Genomic DNA, 20,054 nt, shown 5'->3' on the forward strand with positions numbered 1-20,054 from the left:
CATGTTGATTCTCCAGCTCCATCACAGCCTGGATCCCCTACTCCCATTGCTCCACGGGTGTTTCCTATTCCCAATCTTTCCTCTCTAAGTTTCTCTCATCTAGGTCTTGCTCCCACCCCTACCCACATACCATCCTACAATCCTCCCCAAGTCAGTGACTCCATGAAACTATCATACTTGGTCTTTCTACACTCACCAACTATCAGTTGTTGCTGGAAGGATCCGGTGTGTGGATGGCTATCTCTACACCTCACTTGGTGGACCCTGCTTCGAGAAGCATATTGGATGCTCGGGCTTGTCTTATCATCATCCATTGCATGACTCCATCTATACAAGCACAGTTTGTCTCTACCCGGAGTAATGCTCATCAGATGTGGACAGAGATCAAGAGGAGGTAGGGAAGAGTTTTGACAGCAACGAAGATTGCCAAATTGGAGTCAGATCTAGAGAAGCTTACAATCAATGAGTCAAATAACTTGATTGAGAAGATTGGAAAGTTCACCCGTATCAAGCTGTAGCTTGAGGAGTACGGGAGCACCATCAACAATCCCATCCATAAACTTCTTGGTAAGTTGCCTGCTTCCTTTGAATCTTTTAGGAATAATATTTATTTCCGTGATCCTCTCTCCCCTTTTGAAGAAGTCGTGAGTTATCTCCACAACAAGTGCATGCTTCGAAGAAAAGACAAGTCGGAGTCTACCTTTGTTGCCTCTAACAAGGGCAAAGACAAAGGCGGAAAAGGAAACTCCAACAACAACAACAACAACAAAAACAAAGACATAGGCAAGGGTAAACAGGATTCTAAGGAATCCAAGGACAAAAGTGATGGAGAATGCACAAGCGGAAGCATAAACAGTAAAACTTATGAGAGAGTGCAAAGGAGATTGAGAGAGTTGAACAAGATCACCTTTCATAACAGCAGTAAAGCTTTACAATGGCAATAGCCAACAACTGAGCGTTGAACTTGTGCAAGGGAAGGGGATGAATTAGTGAATAATGGGGGAACTCCTTATATAGTGCACGAGAGACCTGGCCGACTGCCTCTAGGGCTGGCTGACTGGCCCTGGACAAAATAAATAGGAGAAAATACATAAAATACCAAATAAATGATAGATCCCCAAAACACTGAGATGCATAAATTCTAACACCCCCTCTACAGCTCATAGTGTGCAAGAGTCGGAAGAAGATAAGTCGGTGAAGATGCAACCATGGATCCTCTAGCATCGCGAATATTGGAATCACCTCGGAGAGAGCACCGGCCAACCTGTTTCCTCTCAAAACAAGATGCCACCACGAACAACAAGGAACTTTGCTTGGCCCATAGTCACAGGGAATGAGCATTTTTAGACTCGGGAATGTTGGGGATGGCAGCATCTTCCCGTTCCCATTCCCGTCCCATGTCACTCTATAGTCATAGGAAATGGCCATTCTCAATCTTTTCTGTCTCCGTTCCCTGTGCCCAATGCCTTCGTGAAGATGTCAGCCACCGGATCCTCTGTGCTGACATATACCAGATCTACATCTCCTGCTAGAACCTTCTCCCTCACAAAGTAATAATGCACCTCAATGTGCTTCGTTCTAGCATGATATACTGGGTTACTGGCCAACTATATGATACTCATGTTGTCACAATATATGACAATTGCCCTATCCACGAGCTCTCCCATGTCACCAAGTAGCTTCTGAAACCAAGCTACCTCACAAGCTGCCATAATAGCAACCCTGTACTGTGTCTCTGTACTCAACAAGGCAACTCTTGGCTGCTTCTTACTGCTCCAACTCACAGCAGCACTCCTAAATGAGAACATAAAACCACTGGTAGATCTCTTGTTTGCAATACTACCAGCCCAATCAGCATCTTGTACCCATGCAACTGTATCTCTGTACTAGCCTCATAGAAAAGTCCATAATCAACTGTGGACTTTATGTACCTCAGGATCCGTCTAGCTACATCCAAGTGTGGCTTCCTAGGGGCCTACATATAAACTGACTCACAAGTCCAACATCATAGCTCAAGTCTGGTCTTGTAATGGTCATGTAGATCAGACTACCCACTATGTGCCTGTATGTAGTGAGGTCCTCCAAAAGCTCACCTATATCTGCGAAAAGCGTTGTGTTCTGCTCCAATGGCACTGAAATAGGCTTACAGCCTGTCATACCATACTTGGACAACATATCCAAGCCATACTGCCTCTGCAATAGCAAAATGCCATGAGGTGATCTCACCACCTATATGCCCAAGAAATACCACAGCTCACCCAAATCCTTCATCTCAAACTTCTGCTTCAAAAGCATCCTGACATCATGTATGTCTGCATCACTATCACCACAGTGATAATCAAGTCATCCACATAGATGACTCATAGCATGATCCCTCTATCTGTCTCTTCACATATAATGAAAAATCTGCATTGAATATCTGAAATCCAATGGTAACAAGATACTCCCCGATCTTGTTTGACCATGCTCTGGGTGCCTGCTTCAAGCCATACAAGGCTTTGCGTAACCTGCACACAAAATCTGGATGTGCATCACTCTCATAACCTGGTGACTGCATCATGTACACTTCTTGCAAATCACCATGTAAGAAAGCATTCTTTATATCCATTTAATGTAAAGACCAATCCTTCGCTGCAGCCATAGCAATGACAGCTCTCATGGTTGCCATTCTTGCAACCAGGCTGAATGTCTCCTCATAGTCTATGCCATAAGTCTGGCCTTGTACCTGCTCACTGAACTATCAACATTGTGCTTGACTTTATACACCCACTTACATCCAATTGCCTTCTTTTCCTTAGACAAAGGCACTAACTCCCATGTTGCATTTGCATCCAATGTTGCCATCTCCTCATCCATGGCATCTTTCCATTTCTTATTTCTAATTGCCTGCTCAAAGCAAGTGGGCTCAACCTCCTGTATTGCTTTTACCATGTAAGCATAATGATGGGTTGTATATCCATCATATCTCAACCTGTCAACAAGGTATCTAATCCTCGTAGACCTCTGTACACCTGGATCACTGTCAGGTGTTCTCAAAACAGTCCTGGTTCTCCTTACACCTGGAGTAACCACAGACGGAATGCCAAGCTCCTCATCAAGGCTCTGCTCAGAGCCACTAGTCACCATCCACATATGAGTGACTTGCTGACAAATCAGGCACAAAAGGTTGATCTACCTTTTCCTTTCCTTTCCGTAATACATGTGTACCTGCATCATTCCTCAACCTGCCTAACCATGGACTAACATTGGATCCACTGCTCGAGGACTCCCCAGATTCACTCAGCACCTGTGATTGCTGCTCTACATGTGGTGCAACATCAACACTTCTTACATCTGCATCTTCTGTTGCCTTCACTACTAGTGCATACCAGCTACTCATCTCATCGAAGACAACATCTCTGCTTACTCACATCTCACGAGTGGTAGGGTTATAGCACCTATAATCTTTTTGCTCCATAGCATAACCAATGAAGATGCATTTTTCTGCCTTTGGATCCAACTTTGTTCTCACTTCATAAGACCGGATATGCCTTTGGATCCAACACTTTCAAGTGAGACATATCCGGTCTTATGCATGTAAACTTCTGTTCAGGAGTCATACCATGAATAGCTGCAGTGGGTGTTCTGTTCATAATGTACACAGCAGTTGCTACTGCTTCTGTGACCAAAAGTAATGTGGCATATTCTTTTCAGCTATCAAGGCACGTGCCACTTCTGCAATGTGCATGTTTTTCCTTTCTACAACACCATTCTGTTGCGGAGTGTACCTACACGTAAACTGCCTCTTGATTCCCTGCTTTCTCAGGAAATCGTTGAACTCATTGGAGAAATATTCTCCCCCACCATTTGATCTTAGGCATTTTATTTGCATGCCTTTTTCCTTCTCGACCAAGGCTTTAAATCTTTGAAAGTGAGCAAACACCTCACTTTTCTTCTTCATGAAATAAACCCCAACTTTCCTAGTGTGGTCATCAATGAATGTAACATAGTACCTGCAACCTACAATTGTTGCAGTCTTGGTCGGTTCCCATACATCTCAACGTATGACATCCACTGGTCTTGCACTGACATGCTTTTCATGTGGGAAAGCATGTTTGGCCTGCTTACCAAGTTGGCATGCTTCACATACCTTATGCATACCGTCAACCTTAAACTTTGGCAATCCTACAATAATATTTTGGGCCTGTATAGACTTCGGTCGCTGTACATTCACATAACCAATGCGCTTGTGCCATATGTCAATATCTGCAATGACACCTGTTCCATGCGCAAACATGACTGCCTTTATCTCAGGTATGTTCACATCCAAAGTAAACATCCTGCCATTTCTGTTACCCTTTGCAGCCAAGCGACACTTATTTTTGAAGTCTTTCACAAAACATCCTTGAAGATTAAACCTCACTTGCAGACCCTGCTCAACCATGTGTCCAACAGAAATATTCGAAAAATGAAGTACATCAACCAAGTACTTCATTTTGCCATCCTGCATAGACAGTGATACTTTACCAACATGCGCAATGGGATGCGCAATATCATCACCTGTTTCTACATAACCTGGTTTTTCCATTTTCTGTATATCTCTAAACCACTCAGCATGACTGGTCATGTGGTTAGAGGCACCAGAATCCACATACCATATATCTTGAGATCCTGACACATCTCCTATTATGGAACTAAGCATGTACTGCATCACAAACAACTGCTCACTTCTGTTATCACTTCCATGTTTGCTAGATGATGCATAGTTGCCTTGCTACAACTTCCCACTTTTAATGTCATTCTACTTTTTATAACAATCCTTTGCCATGTGTCCTAGTTTACCACAGTAATAGCACTCTATGCTATTTGCATTTTGATTTCTTTGCCAACCACCTCGGCCTCTTTGGCTCCCCCTGCCTCTAGACTGGTCTCTTCCACCTGTGTATGATTGCTGCTGTGAATCATTGGACTGTTGTTGTCCAGAATTCTAATTTCCTTGTCGGCCACCACCTTGGCCTCGACCACGACCTCTACCTCTGTCTCTACCTGAAGAAGGCCTGTTCCGATGTGTTCTTGCTTTGTGAAGAAAAATCCTCACCTAAAGCCTTTTCTTCTATGATCAGCATAGATATCAAGTCTTGAAAGTTGAGAATATTCTCCCTAACTGCAATGGAGGTCTTGAATGACTTGTACTCTTTGCCAAGTCCATTCAGACAAACACTCACCAAATCATCATCCTCCACTGATACATTGATAGACCCAAGGGATTCAACAATGCCCTTGATCTTTGAATGGGAGAGAGAATTAGGGTTAGAGTTCATGTGGGAGACATACACAGAGAAACAAGGGAGAGAGAGAGAGAGAGAGTTGTGGGGATAAGTCAACTCACCAAGATGAGTGTGTGACTCCCCTATCACACATGTATATTGCACTAGTACACAGTGCACTTAGTACATTAAAAGTACTAAGTGTACTATGTACTATAACTTATGGGCTTGTACACACTATAAGGGTGGGCATTACGCCTTTACCCCAACAACCTCCCACTTAAAGGCAAAGTGCCCTTAAGTAAAGAAAAAAAATCAGCATGTACATGATAATATACAAGGCCATATCAAGGCTGAAACTGGCCTCATCCAATGCCCATCAAGTGTCTGCAATGAGCAAACCGCTCCGGAGGCAAACTCTTTGTCAACAGATCAGCCGGGTTGTCATCCGTATGAATCTTAACAAGCTGAATTTGCTTATTCTCTATCACCTCTCTGATGAAGTGATACTTCACATCCACATGCTTCGTCTTTGCATGAAAAACAGGGTTCTTTGCCAACTGAATGGCACTCTGACTGTCACAATCATAGTTGTCACGGTACGAAAATACGATACCGTACGGTACGATACCGTACGGGAATATTCGGTACGATATGAAATTTTGGGATACGGTACGATAAAATACGGTTTTTTAAATTAAAGAACACCTACAAACATAGACATTTTCAATTTGGAAGGGTAGAGTCTAGAGAAGTTGTTTCAAACCAAAATATCATTAAAAACAACTAAACAAGTTTGAAGTGACAAACAAAAGTACATAAGTATAGAGGTGCGATGCGATCATGCGCGCTAGGCGCGAGTACAAAAAGAGAGGCTAGAGCCAAGGCCCAAGGAGAGACTAGACAAAGGCATCACTATCAGAGCTCTCGCTGAAATCATCCTCATGAGAAGAGGACACATCAGTGGCCTCGCCGAAGTCGCCATCGCTAAGAAGGTTGCCCTCATCATCGAACTCGGGCTCTCTAAGCTCATGTGAGAAGCCAAAGGGAGCATCCTCATCTGCAAGAGCGAGTGTGGAGCTACCCAATCCACGCCGCACATAGGTATGCACTATGTCCCTGGGAGCACCACGAACCGTGCATCCACGGCTTCCTACTTGCACTCCTCTGCCACTACCTCCACGCCCACGACGAGTGCGAGTAGGTCGTCGATCAAATGACTCGAGCTCTCGATAGATCTCTGCATAGATCCTCTCCTCCTCCTCATCCTGCACTTTGTTTACACTCTGAAGAGTGTCCCCTGTGAGCTTGAATGCATCCACATTCACCTACATTGTACAATGATCAAGTGACAAGCAATGTATTAGAATTTGGTTCCAAATTTCAATAAACATTGAAGTTTGAAATTTGAATGCTTATAACTTATAACTTATAAGTTGTAACTTATACCTGTCTCGCTGATTCCATCTTTTGCATTGCGCGCAGCATGCGCAAGTTAGCGCGGCAATACACTAGCCGCTCTAACTGTTGCGTGCTCAAGCGATTACGTAACTTCGTGTGTACAAGTGAGTAGGAACTCCAGTTCCTCTCACATGCACCTGAAGAGCAATCCTGAGCTAGGATTCTCAAAGCCACCTTTTGGAGGCTTGAGAGCGCATACCCAAATGTCTCCCACCAAAAGAGGGGCTTCACAAGGGATTCCCTCTTCCAACAGGTAGTAGATGCAAACGCGGCTCCTCCCCTTTGGTCATTGTAGCTTATGAGCTCCTCAAGGAACTTCCCATGGCGATCCTCCGGCAATGCTTTGGGCAAGTAAGCATCTCGGGCTTCAAGTAGCTCCACGTTGGTGAAGAGGGCGGGTGATTTGTAAGCCGGATGCAATAAAGCGGCAAGACCATGGATAGGTCTTCGCATCCACTTCCATCTCTTCTCCACAATGGCCAACATACCATCGCGCTTCTCCTCGTCGATGGAAGGAGAAACGCGTAACTCTGCTATGGCCTCTCCCATGAAGTGAACAAGAAGGCCCATGGTGGCTCCCTCCATGTCGGTCATCCGCAATACCCTATAGAAGGGCGTGACCGCAATGACAATAGTGCGGACCGACTGCCAAAACTCCTCCTTTAGGCAAAGCCGTTGCATGGCTTTGGCCTCCGCCGATTCTCGCTCATCCCACTCATTCCACATTGTGGAGACCACTGTTTGGCGAAGGGAGGATTTCACATCGTGGAGGCGCTCCAAGACGAGCCACATGTAGGCGAAGTGTGTAGATGAAGGCTTCTTCAATTCCAACTTGCTATGTTCGCGGAACATGGCAAGCACCTTCACCTTTGTGGTGAAGAAGGTAACAATAGAGATAGCTTCGGTCATTACTTCCTTCATCCACACTAACTTGCCCATATCCTCCATGAGCAAGTCAATGCAATGGGAGGCACAAGGTGTCCATACTATGGAGGGATAGTCCTTCTCGAGCAACTTCCCCATCCGACGGCAATTTGAAGCGTTGTCGGTGATGACTTGCACCACGTTCTTCGATCCAACCTACATGTCACAATGCACATGAATGGATGCAATGAGCGTATGCCGTATGAGACTTGAGTCATGACTCATGATATAGCCACATATGATCATATCACATATACCAAAGCCTAAACTTTAAAGACTTTAGTGCAATTTGAAAGTTGAAACTTACCTCCATGATGGCTTGCTTGATATGGCGATATATGAATGCACCCGATGTTTTCCTCCCCGCCTTTCCGGAATCCACGCCCCGCACAAAGTATGTGCCAAGAGGGCAAGAGACAAGTATATTGATGATGCCTCTCTTCTTCCGGTCACTCCATCCGTCGGAGAGGATGCTACACCCATACTTGGACCATGCCGCCCGCACCGGATTGAGAGATCTATCGATTCTTTCCCTCTCGTCCACAAGCCTCTTCGTGCGCATGTCATGATAGGAGACGCCGGTCCATCCTTCACATGGGCCCACATTTGCAATGGCTTTCACCATTGACTTCCATTGATCTACCTTGAGTACATGGAATGAGAGATTGCACTCAATAATGGTGCGTGCAATCTCTATATCCGCTAGCCGTTGCCGTTCTCGGAGATGTGATAGAGAAGAAGAGAACCCCCCGGTGGCTTGGGCTAGAGTGGCTTGCCTCATGGGAGACTCAAGCCTTTGTCTCTTTGAGGAGGCGGAGGCGGAGGCGGCACCGATGGAGGTGGCACCGATGGAGGCGGCGGGGGAGGATGTATCACAAGGCGGGGAAATGACCTCATCATCCGCCCTTGAGCTTCTACCACTATCATAGTGAGCACCCAATCCACCCTTGATCTTGTTGAAGATCTCATCGGATATAGCAAGGGGGACTTCCTTGCATGGCGCAACTTGCCCCCCCACCTTTCCAACATGTTGGAGAAGCCTAGTAACTCCACTTGTGTATTGTTTGCCACAATACTTACAAGTCCACCTATATGACTTGGACTTTCCATCGGCTTTCTCTACATGGATAGCATGCACATTGAAGGCTTCATTCTTCTCCCTTGTCATTGTAATAGAGAGAGAGAAGTTAGAAGATTCAAGAGATGGATAGGCTTGAGAGAGAGAGAGAGAGAGAGAGAGAGAGAGAGAGAGGCTTGAGAAAATGAGAGAGTGAGGCTTGAGTCTTGACTCTTGAGAGAGAGAGAGCCTAAAGGCTTGAGAGAGAGAGAGAGGCTTGAGAGAGGGCCTATGGGGGAGAGAGTGGCTTGAAAGTTGAGAGTTGAGAGAGAGAGAGAGAGAGAGGGGGGGGGGGCTTGATGGTCACTTGAGCAAGACTCAAGAGAGGGGGGGGCTTGATGGTTACAACTCACTAGAGTAATGAGCATTGAGAGGCTAGAGCTTTGAGAGAGGCTTAGGGGGTGGGCATTTTATAAGGCCATGTAGCATGGGCCATGGCCAATGGGCACATGGGTCACAAAGCATGCCCAAAACGGCCAGCAAACGGCTACAAAACGGCTACAACAACGGACAGAAACGGCTACAAAATTGCGCAGTCGGCGGCGGCGCAACGGCTAAAAACGGGCAGAACTGGCATATCGTACCGTACGATATCGTACGATATCGTACGGTATCGTACCGTACGAATCGTGCCGTACGAATTGATTCGTACGCGTACGAGAAACAACCCTGGTCACAATGCAACAATGGAACATCCCCTGTATAACCCAAATCAACCACTAACCGAGATAGCCATAATGCCTCCTTGCAAGCCTCTGTGGCTGCAATATACTCGGCCTCTGTAGTAGATAAGGCTGTGCACTTCTGCATCCTGGATATCCATGACACAGCACCTCCTGTGAATGTAAACACATAACCGGTAGTAGACTTCCGGTTATCTGGATGACCGGCATAATCCGAATCCGTGTAACCATGCACTAATGCATCCTGTTTGCCAAAGCAAATGCACATATCCTGTGTGCCCTTCAGGTATCTCATGACACCTTTCACTGCTTCCCACCAATGCTTTTTGCCAGGTTTAGCCATGTATCTAGAAACTACTCCCGCTGCAAATGCAATGTCCGGCCTAGTAGCAACCATGGTATACATGAGACTGCCACAAGCTGAAGCATACGGAACCTTGGCCATATCAGCCCTGTCTCTATCCGACTGTGGGCTGTCCATAGCACTGAGTTTCACATATGGAGGCAAAGGAGTACTAGTCTTCTTCCCCCCGTCCATATTGAACCTCTGCAAAACTTTGCCAATGTATTCCTTCTGAGACAAATACAACACATGTTGATTTCTGTCCCGAAGTATCCGCATACCCAAAATGTGATTTGCATCACCCAAATCCTTCATATCAAAGGTTTGATGCAGCCTCTTCTTCAAGGCATCCATCTCTTTACGAGATTTCCCGGCAATCAACATATCATCAACATACAAGATGAGGATCAATAGACTGCCATCCAAAGCTTTCTTGGTGTACAAGCAGTGATCTACGTCACTTCTCCTGAATTTCTGAGATTTCATGAATGTATCAAATTTATGATACCATTCCCTTGGTGCCTATTTGAGCCCATAAAGACTCTTTTTCAGCTTGCATACAAGCTTCTCCTTTCCACTCACTGCATAACCCTCTGGCTGTTGCATATATATCTCCTCATGGAGATCACCGTGAAGAAAAGCAGTCTTCACATCCATCTGAATCAAGTCCAGATCATCATGCGCAACCAAAGCTAACACAGCTCTAAGTGTGGTCATTTTGACCACTGGAGAGAAGATCTCATCAAAGTTCACACCATATTCCTGCTTGAAGCCCTTAGCCACTAACCTGGCTTTGTATCTTGGCTTTGCATCAGGTGCAACTTTGAGTCTGTAAACCCACTTGCATGGCAAAACCTTCTTGCCTGCAGGCAAATGCACCAATTTCCATGTTCCACAGAGAATCCATCTCTGACTTCATAGCACGCTCCCAAAGAGCCTTGTCTGCCCTCTGTAAAGCCTCCTTATAACATGAGGGCTCCCCACAGTCAGTAAGCATCAAGTAGTCAACCCCTGGAACAAACCTGTCAGGGGCTCTGGAGGGTCTTGTGGACCTCCGTACCCAATGACCATCATTTGCAGGTTGCTGTCCAGCCTGCATATCACCCATTGGTAGCTCCTGTTCCATGCCATATGGCTGAAAAATCATGCCCGGTATCTCCTCTAAGTGTGGTATATCCATAGGGATATCTTCTGCCATCTCTGGCTGTCCATTTGGACCATTTTCAGCACCATTTAAGGGCTGGTTTTGCTGCTGTAATGGCTGATTTACAGCCCTTGGTTGTTGTCCATGATGTCCATCATCATCAAAGATGACTCTGCTAGGCTCCTGTTGCCTTGCAGGCTCCTTATACATGCATGTTTCATCAAAAATGACATCATTGCTGCGTATAATCTTTCTATTCACGGGATCCCAAAGTCTATACCCCATTTCACCTCTGTCACCATATCCTAGGAATATGCATTTGTGAGACTTCGGATCAAGTTTGGTGCGCATTTCCCTATGTATGTGCACGTACGCAACGCAACCAAACACTCTCAAGTGCTTGTATGACGGAGGCTTCCCTGTCCATACTTCTTCTGGCACTTTCCCACCAAGCCTCGTGTTAGGTGACCTGTTTATAAGGTGAGCGGCTGTCATAACAGCTTCAGCCCAAAAACCATGAGGTAATGCAGCATGTGACAACATAGAACGGACCTTCTCCTGAATGGTCCTGTTCAACCTCTCTGCTGTCCCGTTTTGTGGAGGATCATAAGGAGTAGAGAGCTCCCTCTTGATGCCTTTAGCATCACAAAAGTCCTGAAACTGTTTGGACATATACTCTCCACCATTGTCGGAACGCAAAGCCTTCAGTGTTTTGCCAGTTTGATTCTCAACAAGAGCAACAAACTTCTGAAACACTGAGAATGTATCACTCTTCACGTGTGGCATAGAGATTTCCGGCAGCTCGGTTGCATTTACATTAGCATGGTGACAAACACCTGCATGCATAAAGTAAAGAGTGTCCACCTTAGAGCCTCTGGCAACAACCAATGAGCCCTTACTAATCTTCCACTTTCCACGACCAAATGTGGTAACATAATCAGCATCATCAAGCTGTCCAGTAGAAAGCAAATTCTTCTTGATCTCAGGCACATGCCTGACATCATGGAGCATAAGCTGTGAGCCATCTGAAAACACAAGCCTCACATCACCTCTGCCAAGAATCTTGCATGCATGGTTATCACCCAAATAAACTACTCCTTCATTGGCAGCAGTATACCTGACAAACAAGTCTCTGCAACCTGTGACATGAAAGGAGGCACCTGAATCAATGATCCATGAGTGCATACCATGACCATCTCCTGTAAGAAGTGAATGGGCATAAAGTGAAGACGTGAATAGGACCTCATCCTCACTGTCACCTGCATGTGACACGTTGATTTCTTCAATCTTGACTCCACTTTTGCCCTTTGGCTTTACATCTTTGGCTTTATCTTTGTCTTTGTCTTTGCCTTTTCCCTTTTCCTTTTGATCATTTTTCCATTTGTAGCATTGCTTTTTGATATGTCCCTTCTTGCCACAATAATGGCATTCCAAATCCTTTTTGGAGCGGGACTTGCTCCTTCCCCGTTCTTGGCTTTTACCCCTTTGCTGGGATCTCCCACGTGCATTCATTGCATTGGACTTTCCAACAGAGTTGTTTTTCCTGTTCATCTCTTCTTGAAGAAGAGCACCCTCAACATCTGCATATGACAGCATAGCATTCGAATTGCTAGTGGCTGTCCTGAATGTGTCCCAACTCTCTGGCAAAGTGCATAAGAGAAAGGTGGCTTTGAACTCATCGTCCATTGCCAACTTTTGATTTATAACTTGGCTGACAATACCATTAAACTCATTTAAATGGGCTGTCATAGACGCCCCTTCCTTCATCTGAAGACCTATGAGTTTCTTCAACCAATACACTTTGCTTGAGGCACTTTGCTGGGCATACAAGTCCTGCAATCTCTGCCACATTCCCCAAGCTGTCTTCTCTTCACGAATGCTGAAAAGTAAAGAGTCTGACACAGACAACATGATAGTAGATCTTGCCAGCTCATCCATATCTTTCCACTCTTCAGCAATAAGAGAAGCGGGAATTACACCCCTTTCTTTGATAGGCTTGTGCTGCTTCTTCTGGAGCAACACATTATAGCACTAGGTTTGCCAAATATCATAATTATGTGAGCCTTCAAGCTTCTTGATGTGAAGCAATGAAGAGCTCTCACCTGTGGTTGCCATAGCAATATGCAACCTGTCAATGCCTGACTCCCTGCAAAACGTGCAAACACTGCACCAAAAGCACACAAAGTGCTCACAGTTATTCTCCTAAGCTTTATCTCCCACTGCGGAAGCACGAATGCAACTTTTCTCCCACTTTATGTGATGAAATCACCAAAATCTGGTTGCTGCAGATTTAGGACAGCACCTTAAATGTGCTCTGTTGCCCTTCCAAAGTATATAGCAGTACTAAGTGCTCACCTGTAATGTACCAAACTTGTACTGGCAAGTACAGCAGCTGAAATTGAGCCTTTTCCTCGCTCAAATCAATGTGCAGCCATGCCAAAACTTGTACAAAGCTGTACCAAATCTGTACCAACAGGTACAGTAGCAATAAATGCTCTCCTGGCTGTCCAAATGAGTGAAAATCAGACTTTTACAGTCCCGAACACTGCATACAACAGTCCCAAATAGAAATTGAGCAAAAGCCCCTTGACTGCAAGCTGATTTCTGAGGATTCAAGGCATAAAAGTCTTGCCTGCTGCTTTGCCAAGCTTAACAAGCATAAAATCTTGAAAAGCCCCTTGATTTAAGATCAATTGCTGATCATACATGGTACATTGATGCACATGAAGGCATCCAGAGTGTTCACAGTGCTTCCCCCTGGCCACATATACATCCAATACATGAAAGCCCCTTGATTTACAGGCACATTGAGTGCTTGTAAGGCATCAACACATTATCCACAGCATCAAATGCGATTGCCTACATGCAAATCAACCAAATCGGCACAAAAGCCCCTTGATTTGCACTGCAATTTGCTGCAATTTTGCCCGAATGTGCAATTTCTCACATCATACAGCATGTATGACTGCTTAATTGCACAATTACATCAAAAGCCCCAAATTTCGACATCCAGTTTCTTGCAAATTAATCCTGATTGTGACCAATGTCACCCAATTTTACCAATTTTGCTCAAAAATTGAGCAATTCGGCACCTGTATCTGCTCAATTGATGATTGTACTTGCTCAATTGCAAATCCCAAAAAAAAAATTGAAGCAAATACCTTGTAATTTTTCGATTTTTTTTTCTTTTGTTGCAGGAAAGGGGGTGATGATGCTGCTGCTGTGCAAGTGGGCAATTGAAGGAGCTTATGCTGCTTCAGTCAAAGTTGAAGCCAAAGGTAGTGAGGAGAGCTTTGTTGCAGATGACAATAGCGACGGATGACAGAGAGGCTGAGGGCTCCGACTGTTCCAAGCTGCCGACTGCCAGTTGGTGAGGCAAGTTGCAATGGAACGCAACACCAAAAAAACGCCGACCTGACTCCTCCAGCTACGCGTTGGTGAGGCGAGTTGCGATGGAACGCAGCACCAAAAAAAGCGCCGATGACGAGTTGTACGCTCCGCTGCTCTTCCTACTCGAGCATGGATCACTTTGGATACCCTTTTTGGACCCCGCTCTAAAAACTCTAAGATTGCACTTATGATCTCATTCTTTGATCTATATATGCAGGAGGGAGCTACTATAGCCTCTCATGTCAATTATTTTCGCAGTCTTATGGTTCAGCTTGCATCAGTGAAGTCCCCCATCTCCGAAGATATTGCTATTGCTGTGCTTCTCAAACGCTTACGTGACACCTATGCTACTCTTGTCACTGCCTTCAAGTATCACAATAATCCTACTCTTGAAGGTATCATCAATGCTCTCCAAGAAGAGGAAAGAACAAAACAACAAAAGGTAACTGACACTGCATTTTTAGCAAAGAAAGGAGGTTCTAAGGTAAGAAAGCCTTGCACCCATTGTGGAAAAACTAATCATATGGAGAAGGATTGCTTCAAGGCTCATCCATGCACCATTTGTGGCCGTGATAATCACCGGGAGAAGGACTGCTACTCTAAAACCTCTACATCAGCCCCTGCATCTACCTCAGCCCATGTTGCTGCAGCATCTCCATCAGCAGATCTTGCTGTTCATTCCTCACATGATGAGGAGTGGGCTTTCTGATTACTTCACCTTTCTTGTCTACCACTTTGACCACCGATGATGTAGGTCAAGGGGTTCTAGTGTCTTACTCATTATGCTTTTTGACCTCTCTCTTGTCCCTATCCAAGAGGCAGAGATTGCCCTTGATGAGGGGATGTCTTCAAGGTCCATCTGTTTGTCTACAGTCAGGTCTACAGTCAGTCTTCTATCTATCTAGTCTTGTCTGTCTGTCTATTTGTCTATCAATCTGACTGTGTCTTGTTTTAGATCCACTCTCGTCCCTACCCTTGTGGACCCATATGAGGATATCACTTGAGGAGGGGTGTCTCAGGATTTTTTGTCTCTTAGTCTATCAGTCTTTATGTTTGTCTTCTAGTCTTGTCCATCTTGTCTTCTAGCTTGTCTCTCAATCCTTGTCTAGTCTCTCTGTCTTGGTCTTATCTTTTGTCATGTCATAGTCTTGTCTTTTTGTCTTCCTCCTAGTGTCCACTTAAGGAGGGTGTTGGAAATAAGTGCACACTAGGTGTACTATTTCTCTAGTCTAGTTTCAGTTGAGTCTTTGTGTCTTGAGTCTAGTGCCATGTGGTACCTCTACATTTATCCCATAAGTGAGTCTACTCAATCTTGTACTTCTCACCTATAAATTGTAGGTGTCACATCAATAATCAATTAATCTTGTGTCTTGTCTACACTCATCTCAAGGTAACTCTTTGTCTTTCATTTGTGTTCTTGTTTCATTTCTAGTTTGCTCTTGCTTTCATATTTCCTACACTGTACACAATTATACTGCAGCAATAACAAGCAATTGCACCATAAGGTGAAGGCCCTTATGTGGCTAAATTGGGACCCAATCTTGTTCACTTTGTTTCCTCTCATTAACGTTAATTATATCTTAAGCACACATAATCAACAGTCTTTCGCTACCATGACATTGACATTAGAGCCGAAGCTTTGATAAGGCTGTGCTAGACAGGTGAAGGTGTAACATGTGGAAGCTTTGGGGAAGATCGGTAACTTCAATGCTCAGAAATCAGCACACGTTTCACGACGAGAATAATGCACAAAACTGAAAATAGATGTGCAGAAAATAGAGAGAGAGAGAGGGAAAAGAGGACACAGTATTGGGTCCCGAATACCCTATGTAGGGCCCCCACGACGAATTGTGCATTTGCTTTTATTAGAATGATGCAAAAATCTGAAATAAAAGACTGAACTTGAACCGCCTTGGCTGAGATAGATCTTGCCCTTGACCTTCAATCCTTCACCCTTGCATTGGCTTCTCCCTTGGCTGTCTTGGCCCTTGAGTTAGCTTCAGCACCTTGTGAATTATGAGATGAGATGGACTGAAATTATGCCTTGGGTATTTATACCCTTTCCTAGACATGGTCGGCCAGCACAATCATAGGCGGCCAGCATAAATATGCTCACGACTAGCTACAATAGCCAGTTATGCTAAAAAAGTCAGCGTTTTCACACCAACCTGGATGCTGGCCACATGCTCATGGATCTGGCTGCTGGGCAGCCTTGCGTAACCTATGTAGTAGTATGTGGGCAGCCCCCATGCTTGGCCGACCGGCTGGGCTGGCTTGTAGGCACTGTCGGTTGCTTGGTCAGGCCCCTTGGGCTGGCCGACAGCTTGCCCAGCCCACATTAGGGCTGGTGGGCAAGGCCTGGGGCCTTCCTTGCCCCCTTGGGGTGGCCCATAGCCTTCCCCATGCCCATACCTAAAGCACACCTACATCGACACAGTTGTTTGACATCTGGTCACATACCAAACACACAGAGCAACTGACCTCATTCCAGAGGGAGACTCACAGCGCGGACTGGCACTGCTTCATGTGTAGGACAATGCACACCTGACCTTGGATGCATGTGCAGGACAATGCACTAGGAGCATTCTTGGCATCCCTTTGATTTCTCATCTCTAGGGCCGACGAGCTATTCGCAAGGGAGTGGAAGGAGTATTGATTTATGCTCGTGCTTAGACAACCTCTACCTCATCGATAGCGACTATCTCATCTTTATCTCCAGTCCCACAGTTAGCATACCTCCTGTCTCGACACCAAGACATTATGCTTAGGGACGATCTCCCACCCAGTCTTCCCTCCTTTTGTCCTGAGGGCCATGATATCAATTTGGTTCCTGGAGCAGAACCTCTTAGTAGGTATCTCTATCGTCTTTTCAAGACTTTAGAGGGTGAGCTAGAAAAGCAGTTATCCGAGCTTCTCTGAGCCGGATTCGTTCGGCCATCTTCCTCACCATTTGTTGCACGCATCTTATTTGTCCAAAAGAAGGAGAAGTTTGCACGCCTTTGTGTAGACTACAGGGCATTAAACAAACTCACCATTAAGAATAAGTTTCCTATGCCAAGGATTGAGTACATTTTGGAGCGTTTAGACAGTGCATTTGTCCTATCAACTACTTATTTGCTGTACTAATTCTTTCTATTTGCTACTTTCCTTAGTGCTAGGCTTCATTATGGTTGAGTCTGCCCTACATCTTCGGAGGTTTGACAGAAACTTAGTACGAAGGCCTTTGTGTGAATATATGCTCTTATGTGTGTGTGTGTGTGTGTGTGGAGTGCGTGTGTGAGAGAATATCTTGATACAAAGTTCTACACCCACTATTGGGCACTGATGACGTTAGTGGGGATGTCATAGTATCTAGTCCATGCTATGCATAATGGAGTTGATAGTTATATAGTCTTGTGGGTTGACTACCATGAGTATATAACATGCACGTTCCTAAAAGATGAATTTGGGCATGTTCTTGGATTCATCTAGGTATATATATTTTGGAGCGTTTAGACGGTGCAAATTTTTTTCACTAAGATTGGTCTCAAGAGTGGGTCCATATTTTTGAAGCTGACATTTCAAAAAGAGCTTTCCGGATAGAGGATGGTCACTACGAGTTTGTAGTCATGTTCTTTGGGCTTACCAACACACCTACAACCTTCAATAAAATGATGTCCATGATTTTTGCAGTCCTCATTGGTAAGTGTGTTTTCATATTTCTTGATGACATACTTATATTCTCAGTCACTGCGGAGCAGCATGAGAAAGATGTGGAGAAAGTCTTGCAACTTTTGCGAGATAATGGGCTTTACATAAATGCCCAAAAGTCTATCTTCGGTGTTACAGATGTTCAATACTTGGGCTACATCATTGGTTCCGCTGGGATTCGATTGGACCAAGAGCTCTTGGATTGGGACATTCCTAAGACCGCCCAAGAGATCCGTTCATTCGTAGGTCTTTGCCAGGCCTACAATACTCATGTTCACTAGTTTTCCAACCTTGCATCACCTCTTACCGACTTGCTCAAGGGGGTGAGAACTCGTAGACAAAAAGTCATAGCTACAGGCACGATGCTTGATGCATTCCGTGCACTCCAAAAAGCAGCCTCAGAAGCGCATGTTTTGAAGTTAGAATCTTGGGATGAACCTATCAAGGTCATTACCGATGCTAGCAATGTAGCCATAGGTGCTGTTCTTCAGTAGGACAATAGACCCGTGGCCTACTTGTCACATGCACACCCAGTTGGTGTACATGTGGCATTCAAGAAAGTGAAGCAAACAGAAAACACAGATGTTGGCCTAGGTACAAGACTTGAAAATGCTAGAAATTGATATTTATTGCTGAAAACTGAGCACGAGGGAAGCCCTTAGGTGCTGCACAATGGTAAGAAGCAGTAGCAGTTGCTAATGACCTCAAGTGAATGCTGAAAAATGAGATGAACAGGGGGAAAGGGGGTCAGCCCTTATATACTCCCCCATATGCTGGTCGGCCAGCTGTAGCATGCTGATAGTAGCATAAAATGCTACATAAATGCTGAAAAATACCTAAAAAATGGTAGAAAATTGCTGAATAATATCTGCTAAGATATGCCAATGCAGGGCCTCATAAATGGCCAATACAAGCATGGAAATGGTGATGTAGACCATTTGGAGATGATATAATCCAGCACCTTCTCTTCAGCGCCAAAGGTGTGGTCCAATACCAGCACACTGAAGTAACACCTCCATAGTAGCTCTCGGAAGTGGTTTGGTGAAGAGATCAGCCACATTGTCCTTGGTAGAACAGTAGGCCAGTCGAAGAAGTCCCAACTCGATCCAGTCACGTACAAAATGATAATGTACTTCAGTATGTTTGGATCGTCCCAGTATCACAAGATTCTTTGCTAGAGCAATATCACTCTGAGAATCCGAGAAGATAGTAATCGAGGAAGTATCGGCGCAACACAAATGCTCTAGAATCTGATGAATCCAAAGTGCCTCAATGGAGGAGAGAAGGTAGGATTTATACTTGGCCTCGGTGGAAGAAGTAGGAACAGTCCTCTGGTTTTGAGATTTCCAAGAAAGCAATCCAAAACCCAACATGAAGCAATATCTATATGTAGACCTCCGAGTATCAATACAACCTACCCAATTAGAATCTGTGAAGCCAACCAAATCAGCACCACAAGAGTAGGTGATGCCATAATCTGAAGTACCTCGAAGATAACGAAGAACTCTCAAAGCTGCCTACCAATGAGACCTTGGAGCGGTTGATGAGAACTGGCTGAGGACACTTATAGCATAGGCGATGTCTGGACGGGTGTTGGCAAGGTAAAGCAATGAGCCAACAATCTGATGGTACTTTGTGGAATCCACCAAGGGTGTATCATCCTCCTTGGATAACTTGGCATTGGCATCCATGGGACGAGAGAGAGAGGTACAATCTGACAACCCATGAAGTGAGAGCAGCTTCTTCACATACTTTTGTTGAGAAATGAAGATACAATCATCTTTTTGCCAAACCTCCAGCCCAAGAAAATAATGTACAAGGCCAAGATCAGTCATCTCAAATGTCTCTAAAAGCTTGGACTGAACCTGTTGACCAACCCAGTATCTGAGCTAGAAAAAATGAGGTCATCAACATACAAAACAATGACACAAATATCTCCATCAGAAAGAAGCACATAGAGATTGCTGTCAGCATATGCCCTCTCAAAGCCAAGAGATAACAAGAAGGCATTAATCTTCTGATACCAGGCACGGGGTGCCTATTTGAGACCATAAAG

At 44.9% G+C, this 20,054-nt stretch overlaps 2 protein-coding genes across 2 annotated transcripts; both read right to left on the minus strand.

Annotated features, from left to right (window-relative positions):
* Positions 1–5,830: 5,830 nt before the first annotated feature.
* LOC147641632 (uncharacterized) lies at positions 5,831–7,766 on the minus strand. The gene is made up of 2 exons (XM_086795947.1): positions 6,696–7,766; positions 5,831–6,574 (listed from the first exon to the last, which is right to left on the minus strand). The coding sequence occupies exons 1-2, from the start codon at positions 7,728–7,730 to the stop codon at positions 6,146–6,148; spliced, it is 1,464 nt and encodes a 487-aa protein (XP_086652073.1). The 5' UTR covers positions 7,731–7,766; the 3' UTR covers positions 5,831–6,145.
* Positions 7,767–7,878: 112 nt separating this feature from the next.
* On the minus strand, positions 7,879–9,226 carry LOC147641633 (uncharacterized). Its single transcript, XM_086803938.1, has one exon. The coding sequence runs from the start codon at positions 8,797–8,799 to the stop codon at positions 7,879–7,881; it is 921 nt and encodes a 306-aa protein (XP_086660064.1). The 5' UTR covers positions 8,800–9,226.
* Positions 9,227–20,054: the final 10,828 nt, after the last annotated feature.

The sequence above is a fragment of the Cibotium barometz genome, chromosome 1 (genome assembly GCF_041138505.1).
Source record: "Cibotium barometz isolate CiBa-2024 chromosome 1, ASM4113850v1, whole genome shotgun sequence".
In the NCBI taxonomy this organism is placed as follows: Eukaryota; Viridiplantae; Streptophyta; class Polypodiopsida; order Cyatheales; family Cibotiaceae; genus Cibotium; species Cibotium barometz.

Bases quoted from the DNA above. Each gene is read 5' to 3' on its own strand.
- LOC147641632 (XM_086795947.1), bottom strand. From the start codon at position 7,730: ATGGGGAAGTTGCTCGAGAAGGACTATCCCTCCATAGTATGGACACCT. The intron at 6,575-6,695 runs GTATAAGTTACA...TGTACAATGTAG, and splicing joins AGATGGAATCAGCGAGACAG to GTGAATGTGGATGCATTCAA.
- LOC147641633 (XM_086803938.1), bottom strand. From the start codon at position 8,799: ATGACAAGGGAGAAGAATGAAGCCTTCAATGTGCATGCTATCCATGTA.